Source organism: Maniola jurtina, chromosome 3, assembly GCF_905333055.1.
Source record: "Maniola jurtina chromosome 3, ilManJurt1.1, whole genome shotgun sequence".
Classification (NCBI taxonomy): domain Eukaryota; kingdom Metazoa; phylum Arthropoda; class Insecta; order Lepidoptera; family Nymphalidae; genus Maniola; species Maniola jurtina.
The window spans coordinates 9,337,457-9,354,967 of record NC_060031.1 but is presented as its reverse complement, the minus strand read 5'-3'; the positions used below and the strand labels follow the sequence as shown (position 1 = coordinate 9,354,967).

Genomic DNA, 17,511 nt, shown 5'->3' with positions numbered 1-17,511 from the left:
TATATTGTACTCTGAGGCAGAAGTTAACAGATTACAGAACCAGTTCTGCAAAAAACACAGGCAAAAAATCCAAAATAACCTTTAGAAAAATCTAAAATATTGAATTATAAATTGAAATTGGAAGGAAACCATGAATTATTTAAATGAAATCGAAGATATGAATGCTTGTAATCTTGTTAATGTGAACTACATATAAATAACATGTTAGAACGAAATATGGGGGAAGTAAATAAACATTCAGAATGGGAGTCCACAAAAGGTTTGAGAGAACCAATAAAAGCTTTAGAGGTTAGTTATTTGCTTTAGTAGCCGTGATAACTGATAGTTCGATCTGAAATTTTTCGGAACTATGTGTATTTTAAATATCACTTGCTTTAACATTGAAGGAAAATATCGTGAGAAAACCTGCGTGCCTGAGATTTGTTCATAATGTTCTCATAACACCTAGAGGTCTATCAATCTGCACTGGGCCAGCGTAGCAGATTATGGTCTAATCTAAACCCTTCTCATACATAGAGGAGACCCATGCTTTGGTCCTTTACTGATGTTTTATACTGCATAAAATGAGAACCTATCAATACTAGAACACTTACATAAATAATTGTTTACAGGACAAATGGAAACTTGTTCCATCATTTTTGCAAATTAAGGGATTGGTTAAGCAGCACATTGATTCTTTCAATTACTTTATTAATGTCGAAATCAAGAAAATTGTTCAAGCAAATGAGAAAGTGTTTTGTGATTCAGATCCCTTGTTTTACATTAAATATTTAAATGCATATGTGGGAACACCAGATTTAGAAGAGGGTTTTAGTGTCACAAAACCTACGACTCCACACGAGTGTCGGCTCAGGGACATGACATATTCTGCACCAATCACAGTGGACATTGAATATATCAGAGGCAACCAAAGGGTTATCAAAAATAAGCAACTCATTGGGAGGTACTTGTTTATCGTTATTTTAATATCAATAAATAATTTTTAAAAACGCGACCTGTAGTCTGGTTTTCATAACTTGACTGAACCAAAAGATGCTTGGCGAATGTTTTAACAGTTAATTATGTTTTTATATGAGTGCCTTCCTTGAGTTTGACGACTTTAAATTGGTAATTTTAACTTGTGTTGTATAAATAAACAAAATTTAATTAGAAAACTTCATCGCAGTAACCTAACCTGTTAATCCTGTAAAATTTTGCTAGGATGCCTCTAATGCTGAGATCTTCAAACTGTGTGTTGACAAACAAATCAGATTTTGAACTGGCTCAACTGAATGAATGCCCACATGATCCTGGTGGCTATTTTATTATCAGAGGTAACTGCTGTTGGTACTTATTATTTCACTAAAATTATTTCAGGATTCAAACAGTTTAAGAAGACTAATGCTCCGGTTACACACTCTGTCTTGCCTGCACAGTTAAAACTCCAACAGTTCCAGAATCTGTACCATGAGTACTGATTCTGATCGCAATACTGCCGTCCTAACGAAGAGAGCAATAACTAGGTTTTGACTACTTTCGAGATATTCGCGGTTATGATTAGCTACTTACAAATCGTAATATTACATATTGCAGTTTTGATAACCAACAGAACCGAAACTACTGAAGATGCAAAAAAGACGTCTAAGGCGAAAATATAGAGCTCATTTTCCTGATTACGGATATGGTCTTAAGTCAATTTGCCCAAAAACTCGACTTATTGCACTCTTTGTTAGGACGGCAGAATTAACTGTCATGACTTTAGGTGCCAGTCTTGAGCATAGTGTTTTTTGTAGAGTAGCACTAACAGTACTTAATTTAACTTATTTTGGCAATACTAAAAAGAAAAAGATGCAGATACTATAAATTTGGTATAGAAAAAAAAAACTATAGTCATGAATGGGACCTAAAATCATGAGTTTTGAAAATTCTAAATTGAATTAATTTTGTCTGTCCTTTTCTTATTACAAAGACATGAATACTCTAAAATTTAGTTGCGATCAGAATCAGTACTATTACATATACGCTATATAAAAAGTTTAACTACCATATTCATTTCTCAGGTCAAGAGAAAGTTATATTGATCCAGGAGCAGCTTTCAAGGAACCGAATGATTGTGGATGAGTTCAAAGGTGCTATTCAGTGCCAAGTTACAAGTTCCACTCATGAAAAGAAGACCAGAACAAATGTCATTGTAAAAAATGGAAAATATGTTCTCAGGCATAATGCTCTATCAGATGTATGTTATTGAATAGTATAATTATTTTTTTGTAAAAAAAAATCATTCAAAATGATTTGTAATTGCATCACTCACCAGAGTTAGCATGTTCAACTGTGGATTATGGAGGTCCTGGGTTCGATTCCTGGGTTGGGTCAAAAATAGTTAGGCATTAGGTTTTCTGCTTGGTTGAATTGCATTAAAACCACAGTATAGAAAATGCAAGAAAAATTATAGTCGACTAACTTCTCGATAGGAAAAGCGTTCTGAACCAGTGGTGGATACATAAGTTTGTTTGAATAAAAAAATCTTTCTATACCTATTATACCATACATTTAAAACATAAATATTCCAGGATATACCAATAGCAGTAGCATTTAAAGCCATGGGTATTTGCAGTGACCAAGAAATAATGCAGCTTGTTGGCACGGAGGATGCATTTCTCAAGAAAATGGCCCCCTGCATTATGGACTGTCACAATTTGAAAATTTTCACACAAAACCAAGCACTTGCATATATTGGGACTAAGCTCAAGGTTAAACGGTAAGTAGGAGTATTTCTCAGTGTTGAGTGAACAATGGATATGTTTTAGTAGATACATATTCTTTTACTACTTTAAAGTTTAAGATACTTTTTAAAGTTTTCTTGCTACACTGACCTGAACTTAATTTTAGCAAACAACTAGAGAGTCAATGTGGCAATTCTATGGATTTATACACAATCTTTAAACAAAACTTAAATGGCAGGCGCAAATGTATTGCTGTCCATTTCATAACGCTTCCTGCGTAAAACAATAGCACTAGATTTATAAAATCTGTTACTAATGTCTGTTGTTACATTTAGATTTGTTTATTTTACAGATTCAGAATTAGCAGAAATTATTTGCCTTTGTCAACTTTGGTGTTAGGTCTGCTGTTGTACTCTAATAATAATATAATCTAGATTCTTTTGAAAGGTTTCAGACAGCTAATGCCAAGTTTCGAAGTCCAATCGATGAGGCTCGAGATCTGTTAGCGACCACCATCCTTGCTCACGTCGCTGTAGAGAACTTCAACTTTTATGTCAAAGCCATCTACTTGGCTATCATGGTGAAGAGAGTAATAGAAGCTGAAAATAGTAAAGCTGCTATTGACGATCCTGATTACTACGGCAACAAGAGGCTAGAATTAGCTGGCTCTTTGTTAGCTCTAATGTTTGAAGATCTGTTTAAAAGATTTAACTGGGAGTTGAAGTCGATAGCTGATAAAATAATACCGAAAGTGAAAGCTGCGCCGTTTGACGTGGTGAAGCATATGAGACCAGATTTAATCGCTAATGGCTTGTTCACAGCTATTTCGAGTGTGAGTGATATTTAAAGATATTATTGTTTTGTGTTTTATTTGAATTCCATAAAGATGTAGCTGATTTTATAAAAGGGAGTGAAGTATTTTCAATGCAACACTTCATTTTTAGATAATTCTACTCCATAGCTGTAAAGCTTAAATGTTTTTATAATTCTCTTTTAAGATCATCAGTCTTCTATTTCCGAAAATCTGCATCAAATGATTCGATTTTTAATTTTTTTTTATAATTTTTAGGGAAACTGGACAATTAAAAGATTTAAAATGGAAAGACACGGAGTTACACAAGTTCTGAGTCGCCTGAGTTACATATCGGCTCTCGGTATGATGACGCGGGTGAATTCGCAGTTCGAAAAGACGAGAAAGGTGTCCGGGCCCCGGTCCTTGCAGCCATCACAGTGGGGAATGCTCTGTCCCTCCGATACGCCTGAAGGCGAGGCTTGTGGCCTCGTTAAGAATTTAGCCCTCATGACGCATATAACGACAGAAAGTTCCGAAGAGCCAATAGCGAGGCTTGCGTGCAACGCAGGCGTTGAGGACGTCAGGCTTCTAGGCGGCGAAGAAATCAACCATCCTGCTGTTTATATGGTGTTCCTTAATGGTAAAGTTCATAAAAATCGCTGAATATACAGATGGTCTGGAATTGGATCGCAAAATTGCAGTTGGCATCCAAAGTATCATTCGAGTTGTTGTTACAAATGTAAGATGTAGATGAACTGGTACATACATTACATAAGTTACGATACAACTGTAAAAACGTACTGAAACTGCAATTTTGCTGTTGTTTTAGTGAGACCGTCTGTAATAGACCCTAAGCGGGTGGCTCATGTGAGTGCGGGTGCGTCCTGCGGGGCGTGTAGGTCAAACTTTTAATATTTACAAGAAATTGGAAGGAAGACGCGCGGACGTGTCCTAATCGAAAGCGGGTGCCGAGCGGCATAGAAATGCATTATGCAATATGGCATTGCGTCCACTACCCGCCTCGCAGGATACACCCGCTCCCACCTGGGCCGCCCGCTAAGGCATATCAAAATGAATGAATGTTTAAAATAAAAGTGATAAGAGTATCTACATCATCACTTTCAGGTAACATCCTTGGTGTAACTAGGCATTACAAGAAGTTAATCAAAATCTTCAGAATGTTTCGTCGCCGCGGTCTTATATCAGCGTTTGTGTCCATCTATCCGAACCACAACCAAAGGACTGTGTACATATGCAGCGACGGCGGGAGGCTGTGCCGGCCGTACATCATCGTAGAGAAGGGCTACCCGCTGGTGCAGCAGGCACACATCAATGAGCTGAACAGAGGGATCAGAAAGTTCCAAGACTTCCTCTCAGATGGTTTGATTGAGTACTTGGATGTGAACGAGGAGAACGACAGTCACATAGCGACAGTCGAGGGTGAGATCGATCCCTATGTGACGACTCACCTCGAAATAGAACCGTTCACTATTCTGGGTGTATGTGCAGGGCTGGTGCCATATCCACATCATAACCAGAGTCCGAGAAATACGTATCAGTGCGCTATGGGCAAACAGGCTATGGGTGTGTATGCTATCATAATTTATACATTTCACTGCTTCTTTTCGTTTCATTGTATGTAAGTACGACATACGTGTATGTAACTAATAACATACCTTTAAGACATTTCCTAAATTTTTACTGGCTCCATTCACTAAGTCACTACTGGGAAATCATTTTCTATATTTACACTTGAAGATTTTGTGTCTTAAATTGTATAAACAATTCCAGGTACTATTGGTTACAATCAAAAGAATAGAATAGACACGTTGATGTACAATTTGGTTTACCCTCAATGTCCGATGGTGAAAACAAAAACAATAGAGCTGACCAATTTCGATAAATTGCCCGCTGGGCAGAATGCAACAGTTGCAGTGATGAGTTACAGCGGCTACGACATTGAAGACGCTTTGATTTTAAACAGAGCCTCAATCGATCGGGGATACGGTAGATGTCTAGTCTATAAAAGTGCCAAAACTATTATGAAGCGATACAGTAATCAGACCTCGGATAGAATCTTGGGTCCCTCCAGAGATGCGAACACAGGGAAGGTTATCAAAGCACATGAAGTTTTAGACACTGATGGTATCGCTGCCCCCGGGGAAATGGTCGAGAACCGACAAGTCCTTATAAACAAACAGATGCCGCCGGCCACGCTGAACCCGATCAGCCAAGGACAACCACAACAGATAGACTACAAGGATGTACCCATCACTTACAAAGGCCCAGTGGAGTCTTATATCGAAAAAGTAATGGTCTCTTCGAATTCTGAGGACGCGTTTTTGATTAAAATCCTGTTGAGACAGACCAGAGTTCCTGAGATTGGCGACAAATTCAGTTCACGACACGGTCAGAAAGGGGTGACAGGTCTGATTGTGCAGCAGGAGGATATGCCGTTTAACGACCGCGGTATTTGCCCGGATATGATCATGAATCCTCACGGATTTCCGTCGAGAATGACAGTTGGGAAAACAATTGAGCTATTAGCTGGCAAAGCGGGATTGATGGAAGGCAAATTTCATTACGGTAAGTTTGTGACACTCAAAAACTTATGGGACTATATATAAACTAATATTTTATAATTTAAAATTATTATGAATACTTTTATTTTTAACTGTAAACAAGCAGATTTTCAGTAAGTTTTCTGCAACAAACAAAAAACGATTACCACAATAGAGATTGTAGCAATTTGGAGGTAGTTTTTTATGAGATGAGAGGTCGCAAACGCGATTCTTGTGCGAGAATTTCATCACTAGTAAAAATAACTCCACAGGCACGGCATTCGGCGGCTCCAAAGTTCGGGACGTCTGCAAAGAGCTGGAAAAGCACGGCTACAACTACAACGGCAAAGATATCTTCTACTCGGGGCTAACAGGCGAGCCTCTGGAGGCCTACATCTACTCCGGCCCTGTTTACTACCAGAAGCTGAAGGTAGGCGGGCAATTCCGAATAAGGGGTGGAATCCTTAGATAATTCAAAAGTGCTTAGCACTGGGGAAATAGATTTAATCAAGGCATATTATTATACCAAGTCTATTACTATCATTTCTTAGTTGTATTCTTCATAGCTAAAAGTCGCGTCCGCAACTGTCTTCATAACGCTGGTAACTATAGCCCTCGACTCAGTTTAGTCATCAACTTTTTTCATAGTGGCTTATAAGTTGAAAGTCAGTGAGCGACTTGACCAGTGACCTTATCAGACCAGTGGCTAGGTGTTCTACCGCGCGGTCCTATGCCTTTTACCTTGCATACCGCTATAAGTTAATCCAGATTACCAGGAAAGCTTCAGCAAAATAGTTTAATTTTAAGGGAAGCAATAAGCTGATAAAAAAGCATAACTGCTAAACTCTATACCCTCTTTTTAACGGGTAATAATATTGTATTAATATTACAGCACATGGTGCAGGACAAAATGCACGCGCGAGCGCGAGGGCCGCGCGCGGTACTCACCCGCCAGCCCACGGAGGGCCGGTCGCGCGACGGGGGCCTGAGGCTGGGGGAAATGGAGCGCGACTGTCTCATTGGTTATGGTGCCAGGTCAGTCTGCCTATTTTTAACTTACTTCAAAAAAGGAGGAGGTTCTCTCAATTCGTCGGGACCTTTTTTTCTTTCTTAAATGTTCTACTGTAGATATTCGATTGTGTTCCAGTCACTTCTATCTTTAGCATTTGTCTTTACCTCACTGATGAGCGATCAGTATGGTTAGTATGAGTTTTTACTTCTCACCAACTTTGATAGAATTCGAAACATAGGTACCTACCTAAACCTAAAGACCTATACGGTTCTTTGATTTAAAACCGAAAATTCAGTACCGAAAATAATGCGAATACTCCACAATTTAGTTGTGCACAGAATCAGTACCTAACTATCTACCATTATTAGCTCAATAAAACTTGAATATGTCAACGTAAAAACAATAAATACCAACAAATTAAAAAAAAAACTCACTTTTTGACGGCACAGCATGCTGCTGATGGAGCGGCTGATGCTGGCGTCGGACGCGTTTAGCGCGGACGTGTGCGGCGCGTGCGGGCGGCTGGCGGCGCGCGCCTGGTGCCACGCGTGCCGCTCGTCCGCAGTCTCCGCCGTGGAGATGCCCTACGCCTGCAAGCTGCTGTTCCAGGAGCTCGCCTCCATGAACATCGTGCCCCGCCTCACTCTCAAGAAATATTGTTAGATACTAATTAAATGCTTTGTGGTGATTTATTATGGTGTTTTTTTTGGTCATAAGATGCTCGACTAGGGAGTAGGGACAGAGCCTGTGCTCTGTCTCTAGTCGAGCATCTTCTCTGTAGAAAAGTTAGCAGAAGGGGAGAGCCCCGCCGCCTGCTAGCTTTTCACAGCCTATCTAACCGATCTTGACGGGATACAGAGATGATTTGCATCTTGAAGAAGAATATGGGTTACTTTTGTCCCGGAAAAAGAGAGTTACCACGTGATTTTTAAAAACGAAGTCCTAGGAATCTAGTTTCGAGTAAAATATTTTGTCAGTATATAAATTCGTGCCACAATAACTCACATCGAAGGTTTATAATAGACAATAGTAGTGTGAAATTTGAACAGAACGTTGCTTGCAAATTGCGCCAAGATTGTGCATAAAAAAACCGGCCAAGTGCGAGTCAGATTCGCGCACTGAGGGTTCCGTACTCGGGTATTTTTTCCAACATTTTGCACGATAAATCAAAAACTATTATACATAAAAATCTGTTTTAGAATGTACAAGTAAAGCCATTTCATATGATACCCCACTTGGTATATCTTACTTTGAAAATTGAAACAAATTTTAATTTTTTTTAATGATGTAGGTAACCACAAATTCGCGGTTTTCAGATTTATTCCTGTATCTGTGCTATAAGACCTAGCACCAAACCACCATGTTTTGGTAGGTACCAAATTTCATGATTCTAGGACAACGGGAAGCACCCTATAGGTTTCTTGACAGACAGACAGACAACAAAATGATCCTATAAGAGTTTCGTTTTGAGGTACGGAACCCTAAAAACTGGCTACGAGTGACCATTGCGCTGGGTCCACGTACACCAGTACTTAAAAATTACACAGTAAAATAAAACGAGTGAAAATCATGATTTAAAAAATCACCACATTTATTAGACTTAACATTATATCATTCATTGATGACTCTCAATATTTTCAAAGACGCTTTCGATAATACAATTAAAGACCACGCAGTTATGATGAAAAATAGGTAAAATATTCCACTATAGGAGGACATCCTAAAGATGATATAGCCTATACTGATCCACGCAACGAACACGTGCGAGCCGAGAGGTCGCAGCGACAGCCGCGCGGGCAGCTCTTGGTTGACTACGCTTTGTTGGTAGCTCGAGTCTTTGACGTAGAGGTGAATCGTCGTTGGTTTTTGTAATACTTCCCGCGCCACATATCCCCAGAAATCATTTCTGTTCCAAAGCCTTGAAAATTCTTCTCCATACTGAAATAATTAATGATTGTTTCATTCATAGTCGCGAGCGAACGTGCGGCCTAGTTATGACAAGGTGGTAACTGGACAGGTCAGGTAGGACTGGACAGATTAATTTGGTCCTTTCACGCCTTGGAGCGCACGTTAAGCCACCGGTGCCGGTTATTATCACTAACATCTGCTAATAACTGTAAAAACCTGAGTCGAATCTCGTTTTCTCAGTCCAATTACATGCAGAAGGATCTGGGAACACAGCATTAGTAGGGCAAGAAAACTATTAAATGTTTAATGGAAAGTGATCGCAATCCTCCAGTGAAATATACAACTTACGGAAAGAGACCAATATTTAATGCAGCCTTAGCTCAATGATTTAGGGAGCGGACTGAAATTCGATTTTTTATCGCCTCCTTAGGCCCTGTATATAAAAGGCAAACTTTACTGTTATTTTAAGGGACAGAAGAACAAATGGTGATAGCCTAGTGCTCAAGACGTCGGCCTCCTAGTCGAGGGGGTCCAAGGTTCGATCCCGGGCACGCACCTCCGAGTTTTCGGGGTTATGTGCGGCGTTTTAAGCTATTAAGTATCGCTCGGTTCAACAATGAAGGAAAAACAGGAACCAGCATGTCTGAGAATTATCCATAATATTTTCAAAAGTGTGTGAAGTCTGCCAATCCACACTTGGTCAGCATGGTAGACTATGGCCAAATCAATATTCTGAGAGGAGACCCGTGCTCAGTAGTGAGCCGGCGATGAGTTGATGATGATGATGAATGATGGGAATTATTAGTCAAGTTTTAAATATACGCACCAACTCGTTTAATCTAGTAGATATTTGATACAATATTCGCACCAAAATGGTATTCTCGTATGACATAATTGGCTTCAGTTCCGGGTCGCCCATATACTGGATCTCATTCGGTTTATTACGTAGCTAAAATAAAATTAATATTATATGGATTAAAACTATAGTCATTTCAAGATCTTTATAACTTAAATGTACTTAAATGTTTAAGTTTTACTGACCTTGTGCGCTATAGAAAGTGTTAAGTTATTTGAGTTCGCAAATGAGGAATGTTCACTTGTATCTTCCACCAATTCTGTTTCAAATGGTAGCAGCATATTTTCATTTAACTGAAAAATAATAATTTTTGACTAGTTAGCATAATAATATAACAAAAAATTAAGTTGTTGGTAATAATTATTTTTTGTGTAGCGACTTATTCAACAGGATGTTTTTGAAATGCATAACTGAAAATTTTAAAACACACTTATGAAATACTAGATTAACAACGACTTTGTCCGCGTGGATTTAAGGTTTTTAAAAATCCCGTGGGAACTCTTTGATTTTCCAGAGCCAAAAGTAGCATGTGTCCTTCCTCTGGATGCAAGCTATCTTTGTCCTTGTTCAACATCGGATGGGCCGTGCAAAAGCTGGCAGACAGACAGTTAGACACGCTCATATTTATTTATAATATTAGTATGGATTATGAAAATATTAATAGCATACCCCAAAAATAGCTATAAAATAATTAACGCAACTGGACAAGTAGTTGGGAACTTTTTTATATTCTTCTAACAACATCGATTCTTCTGTACTGTCTCCCATCATAAACCATAGTTTGACGGAGTTCCAAAATCCTGAATGGAAAAAAAATTGGTTAAATGTAAAAATATTTTTTGTTAAACATAAATATGTTTAAGGTATTTACTAATGCAGATCATGCAACATGTTATAAAACTTATTAAAATAACACACGACAAATGTTTAACATGAATGGGTCAAAAAATGATATAAAACCGTCTTTTATAACATGTTATATAGATTGGATCCACCTTTAGTTTTGGAAACAACCTTTTTTGAACCCTCTATACCTCTGTATTATCAGAGATGACCATTAACTAAACTATCAAAATATTTCGTAATGTTACGTTAAAACGATAACGTTAATAGAAGTTGTTTACCAATATGATATAACGTTACATTTTTATCGTTACTTAACAGTCGCGTCGAACGAAAATGTTACTTAGTAATTTGGCATACGTCATCTCATCGTTAGATACGAATCTAAGAAGTATAATTTGTGAGTAAAATTATTATTACTGATATCAATAAAATGGTATTTAGATAACGTCAATGGCTGAGAATCTTTATTTTTATCGTTACTGTTAACGTTAGTATAACGTTACTTTGGTGGCGCTATCGAAAAAAATACCGTTAATTCGGTCTGTGTGTTATGGAGGCACTAACCTTGATTTTGCTGATTTAATTTGGCGGTGTAATTTTCCAAATTCTTTTCAGCCGTATGTTTAGCCGCGCAGATCCGTTTAACAAACTCCAGCATGTATTCTCTTTTATTTTCACTCCAGACGGGGTCGTAATCAAATGTAGCCGTCATGTTCAACTCTGAGATGGCTTGTTTCGCTATCGTTACCCATTTGTTCAGCGCGACACCGTTATACGTGTAACTAAAACATTTTAGCCAATCAAAATACGTCGCTTTACAGGTTCCAAGCAAAGTGAGTACCTACATAATTTAAATCAATGTGTTATATTTAAATTTATAGCTGTGCAGCTCCGCGTCATAAAATAAAAATAATACTGGTGTGACTGTGACTTCACCTGGGTCAAAGCTGAAAATCAGCGTCCTGCATTTTATGCGTGTTAACGCATGTGATGCAGGACATAATGCTGAGCTGTACACCCATTTGGGGTGGTGTCACAGAAGAAAATTTGTATGCTTTGTGTTTATCTGTGACACCAACAACAAATAAATGCACTTTCTTTCTTTCTTACATAATAATAATATTACTGCGAGTACTACCTTAGATCGAAGTTAGAGTTGTTATGGCTGTTGTCAGGGCTGCCGGAAACGTTGTCAGTAATCGCTCTCTCAAGATTCAACAACATCGGCACTAAATGTGGTTGTGAAAATACCTGTCAAATTAAAAATGAGTCAATATCCCTACTTGCACATTGTCCGTGCTTTAAAATAAATATTGTATTAATCGACGATTTTTTTATATTGTATATAACGGGTATAATAATGCCCACGACTTTATCCGCATAGATATATGTAGATTTGTTAAAAATCTCGTGAGAATTGTGATTTTCGGTAATAAAATTAGCCTGCCTCGTTGCTGTTTCATTACTTTTTTACACCTTTTTTATGTATATCAATAAAAATCCTACATTAATAGTCCAAACAAGTACCAGCTAACAGACAGTTATATAATGCCTTTCGAACAGTGATATTCGAGTGAAAATCCCTTCATTTCCATAGCTTAGCTTGCGGTAAAAGGCAAGCTATAAAAATAAAGAAATCCTATTGCTTAATAATATGCAAACTAGACTTACCTTTCCCAGTCTGAACAGCATGACAGCATTTTTATACGCCGAGAGATCTAACCTCGTAAACCGTGGTATAACTAGTTGGAAAATACATGTGTATGCTGGAAAGTTCTCTGCAATAAATTGTGTAAAACTTTCATCCAGAGTAGCTGCATTGCCTTCTTCTTGATTTCTTTGTATACGTGGATATCTGAGAAGAAATTGTTCAACTAATATCACCTATTATAATAGTTACTTGTATTGGCGTCATTCAGAAAAGCAGGTATTATTTAAATATTTTTATCGGATTATCGGAATGTCCTCTCAAAACCAACACAAAAAACACAAGTTCAATGTGTAAAGGTTATCCGAGAGTCTTAATCTAAACAAACTAATGCCAAAATAAATAATTTAATTAGAGCGTGATTGCTATCACAACATCTAATTATCCAGTTCACAATCCAAATACCGAAAATATGCGATATCGCTCCGAATCTCAGAAGGAGACTAAACTAAAACCTTCAAAACACCCGTATTTATGCAAGTTCAATCTTGTTGGCCTCCTAGCAACAGATTGTATGACATCGAATGAGCCAAATATCGATTTTATCAAACTACCTGCATTAGATAAATTAATAATTTTATACTATTGTTGACAATTCAAATCAATTTTTAAAAGTAACCTTACACTTGGTTTAGAAGGTAAACAAAATGCACAAAGATTTTTAAAGAAACGCATGAGACATGGTTGTTTTGGAGCTCACTTGGTCACCAAGAAACAACAAATATTATGAGGCCTTAAACTCTAATCTCTTATGAGAGAAGACATAAGAGTTTATCCTCTAGAAAAAGAGGCATTTATATGCTGAAATACTGTGCAAGTTGAATTGCACTTTATTGTGTCATAACAAGAGTGGCTATTTATATAAACATCTTTGCTGAGCAGTCCTTCTGTACCTCGAAGGTAATATTAAGTACTCTGTGCTTGTATCATGTTATCTGTCCTTCTTAACTCGAGATAAGCATGTCCTATGAGCCGTGCATAGCGCGTTGCTGTTTCTGTAAGAAGCCTACATACCTTTTAGCTTCAGCTGAGGTAAAATAGATTGTCAGTAACCGCAAAACTTCATGGATTGAAGAACAAAATACCTGGACTGGTTTATAGTGTTGTCTGTATATCTCCATGGTTGAATGAGACTTAGCCACAATTCCATTACAAGTCTGAACGATGCATCTAACGGCCAAGTTGTAACCAAATGTTTTACATAGTGATATGCCCGTGAGCACATGATCTGCCTCGCATATTTCCTCAGGGCTGACAGTGCAGATGGGTCACTGTTATATTTCGCAGAGAATGCATGAATGTGTTTGACCAAAGCCCTCACTATTCTAACTCGTTCTGGGCTAGATGACACTGTTGAATAAGTCCTTTGGTAAATCTGAAAAACAAATCTTGATATTGTTGGGGTTTTTTTTTTTTGAAATTTTGTATATTGAGAAAATAATAATTTAACAAATTAAATTAGCACTATCCGCAACAGGCTCCTGATTGGTTCATACTGCGTCATGCGACACTGGCCGCTCTCATGATTAGCCAACTCAAACGGAGAGTTACGGAGCTACTATAGAATTGAAGAAACGGGTGGTACAGATATGCATCGCCCACCACAGAATATATCTATATTTTGTTGGTTTCTACCTTGTATACCTTACCTGAATATTCTGACTATTGAAGGGTTCTACACTCATCCAAATATCAATAAATATTTGTAAAACTGTCTCTGATCTCCAGATTTCATTCCTAGACTGAGTTTGAGAGGATGGATGTTGATTACTTATGCCTGACAAATCTGATATAACTAGTAATGATGGTGATCTTGGTCTAAAACAGAAAAAAATATGTTATTCAAGCAAACAAAAAACGACGGGTTCCCTACATCGTACAAGATATAACACTCTTATGTGAAACACTGTAAGTTAATGAAGGACATTCCTTTACTTGTGTAAGACCTACCCTACCTGCCTTTCAGAATTCTAGGTCAACTATAGGTTTTCATTCCCTTTTTTTCACAGACATGACAGACAGACAACGAAATGATCCTATAAGGGTTCCTTTTGAGGTTTGAGGGCTCTCTCTATTAGGTTTTCCCATACAAAATGACAAAGACAAAATACTCAGTGGGGGGGGTTAACCCACTTGTTAACTCGGTGGGGGTTTTGAGTCACAAACCAATCAAAAACGAAACTGCGAATGTTTTATTAGCCACTCAAAACGGGGACCGCTCACTGAGTTTTTGTCTGTCATAAGATTACGTAATAGAGTGCACCCTATACTAACTTCTCTCCATGGATAGAGTATAGTAAAAAACATAAAACTATTAGTCAAATACAGACCTGTTAGCTGTTTGTAGTGGAGCAACCATTGGTACTTTTCCTGTGTAATAGGATATGTTCGGTGAAACAGGAACATTGGGATTGCATGGCAGAAAATGCATAAGATAATCACAGGCCAGGTCGAAATATACACTATTACGATGGTCCCAATTCTTGTTTTGATTATTATTTACCAGATATAATGCAAAGTTGAAAATATAATAATCAAATGGATCTGTATTTATGTAAATAAGAAAATAAATTTAATAAACAAGATATAAATATACAAAAATGTGACTGACTGATCTATCAATGCACAGCTATATTGATGATAATTATTATCGTAGACATCCATCCGCTAAAAAAGGAAATTTGTCTAATTCACGTAGAAGAAGTTGTGGGCATAAGTTAGTCCGTACTAATCCATACTAATATAATAAATACGAAAGTGTGTGTCTATCTGTCTGCTACATTTTCACTGCCCAACAGTTTAACGATTCAGACGAAATTTGGTACCGGGTCAGCTTATATCCCGAGGACGGACATAGGCTACTTTTTATCCCCCAAAATAAAAGAGTTCCCACGGGATTCCTAAAGACCCATCTCCTTAACTCATTTGTATGAAATTTGGCACAGAGGTAGCTTACGTTTCTGTAATTGTTTTTTTCTGTACGTAAAATGGCCTATGTGGCCATTTTTATCCTGGAAAATCAAACAGTTTCCACTGGATCTTTAAAAACCTAAATCCAAGTGGACAAAGTCGCAGGCATTCTCTAGTTTATTTATATAGCGGCCTTTATAACCGCACGTCGCTATGCGAAAATGATCAAACCTATATCTATTCCACACAGACTAAGTCACAGGCATCATCAAGTAATAATTTGAAAAAAATTTAAGCTTTTTAATTCCAAAAGGATACTTAGCGCTAATGCTACAATATTCAATGCCTGGGAGTCCATTGTTAACAAGTCTGCATAGAATTGTGGACATCTGCCTCTTTCCAATGTCATCTGCAATTGCAACTGAAAACACAATACACTCATATCATAATGGGTACATACCACAATTAATATGATGATTTTGAATTATCAATATTTCAACCCAGTTGCATGAGTCATGGTTACGATGGGACTCTCAACTCAGTTTTTGATAATATGAAAACAAACGCTATTGATAGTCTCATACCTCATAATTAACCTATCAGTAAAATACCAAATAGCAAATAAAAAATTAGCAAAAGTGTACTTACATGACTTTTAACTATGTTAGTTATGTGGTATGTGACTATCAAAGATGACAAGTTGTAACCTAAAAAGTGCAGAGAATTTTAGTCCGGACTTCTCTCTTTAGTCCGGACATTTGTGTCCCACTGAATACAAATTTGAACTTATTACTCAGCAAAATAGCATAAAATTGAGTCCAAAGTACGATTTCGATTATTGAATACAAACTTGAACTCCTAATCAAATGACACCACACAAAACAGTCTAAAACTGTGTTTGAGTCCAATGTTTGTAATTTCAATCAAAACAGTCCAATTACAGTAAAGTTTCAACTACTTTCTTTTAGTTTTTGTTCATTCTGTAAAATTTTATTTTGTGCAATTACACCATTTTATCTAACTGCTTAATCATAGTAATAGCCCGTAAAAGAAAATCACTTACTGGTAAAACATTTAATGGTAGATTGTATTTCAACTGAGGATCAGTAAGCAGTTTATAACACAACCGAAACATTGGACCATGAGGTTCCAGGAAATTTAATAACATATCAAACTCATTCCTCTCATATGTCTCTTGTCTTATGCCCCAACCATTTTGTAGAGATGGTGCAAAGATATTATTTATTAGTTGAGGGAATAGAGCTTGCAAATCCTTGTGAGAGCCAGCCTGGTCTATGATTCTGGTCAGCTCTTGAATTCTTTCACACAACGGGAAATTTAGGCAGGTGTAGAATTGACTCTAAAAACAATCAAAAGAACATCATCAATTTGTTGTTAAATATATTGTTAATTCAAACTCATATAAAACTTACCATAATATCATGTGCCATTTTTATATAATTATTGTTTTAGTTCGAAATTTTATGACTGAAATACGTATATTAATGCTATTTGCTAATATTGCTGCTCTAGAAACTTTTATGATGCTCAGGAAGCTCAAGAACACCTCTGGAATGAGTAACTTATTAAAAAATCAGTTACAGTTACAATCATTCTTATTTATGTGCAGTGTTAATATGCGAATCACCTGGCGATTTAAAAATTACTTCAGGTAGTTGAGGATTTAATTTAACTTTAACATACAGCGTAAAAAATATAAAAAGTTAATTTTCCCTCAATTTTCTCCATGATTTTTCAAATGTGACAACTGACATGCTGTATATTAATTGACCTTTTTTTTCTCTCTCGTTTGGCTTAACAAAGATTAGTCAATGTCAAGTTTGTAGTTATTTGTAACAAGTATGGACCCTGTCTGTGCCGGCCTTATCTCGATTGCATATTGCGTTAGAATGACGCTACAATGTCACGATCGCAATCACCTCTGTTAACGCTTGCTCACTATTGGCTACAATGTTTGGAAGCAACAATAATACCCATAATACCATAAATGCAGCCAATCATAACGATTGCGATTGTAATAATGATTGATGCAGCTGCAGGTTTCACGAAATCGTGTCGGCTCCATCACAGATGAGTGATGACAGAACACGCCACAGAACATTATTACGAACACGCAGAACAGAATATTAGAATCATAGTCATCGCTATTTTCGCATCGCTAGACCATTGTACAAATTAATTGATGGACTTCGTT

The 17,511-nt window shown here is 37.3% G+C and overlaps 2 protein-coding genes across 4 annotated transcripts; one reads left to right on the top strand and one right to left on the bottom strand.

Moving 5' to 3' along the window:
* The first annotated feature begins 14 nt into the window (after window positions 1-14).
* LOC123879218 (DNA-directed RNA polymerase III subunit RPC2) lies at window positions 15-7,760 on the top strand. Its single transcript, XM_045926832.1, has 12 exons — window positions 15-288; window positions 612-943; window positions 1,201-1,313; window positions 2,040-2,215; window positions 2,550-2,737; window positions 3,150-3,534; window positions 3,772-4,135; window positions 4,621-5,079; window positions 5,287-6,081; window positions 6,329-6,486; window positions 6,949-7,091; window positions 7,518-7,760. Exons 1-12 carry the CDS (start codon window positions 202-204, stop codon window positions 7,729-7,731), a joined length of 3,414 nt encoding a protein of 1,137 aa, XP_045782788.1. The 5' UTR covers window positions 15-201; the 3' UTR covers window positions 7,732-7,760.
* An 875-nt stretch (window positions 7,761-8,635) lies between these two features.
* On the bottom strand, window positions 8,636-17,080 carry LOC123879251 (sphingomyelin phosphodiesterase 4). 3 transcript variants are annotated; one of them, XM_045926901.1, is made up of 14 exons: window positions 16,945-17,061; window positions 16,730-16,865; window positions 16,360-16,656; window positions 15,615-15,717; window positions 14,717-14,930; window positions 14,036-14,204; window positions 13,472-13,761; window positions 12,350-12,533; window positions 11,817-11,929; window positions 11,243-11,460; window positions 10,502-10,632; window positions 10,018-10,125; window positions 9,803-9,925; window positions 8,636-9,006 (listed from the first exon to the last, which is right to left on the bottom strand). In XM_045926901.1, exons 2-14 carry the CDS (start codon window positions 16,745-16,747, stop codon window positions 8,680-8,682), a joined length of 2,295 nt encoding a protein of 764 aa, XP_045782857.1. In that variant the 5' UTR covers window positions 16,748-16,865; window positions 16,945-17,061; the 3' UTR covers window positions 8,636-8,679. The 3 variants fall into 3 exon arrangements, with proteins under 3 accessions (XP_045782857.1, XP_045782866.1, XP_045782849.1); XM_045926910.1 differs by having other exon boundaries at window positions 16,730-16,784; window positions 16,822-17,050; XM_045926893.1 differs by having other exon boundaries at window positions 16,730-17,080.
* Between the last annotated feature and the right edge of the window lie 431 nt (window positions 17,081-17,511).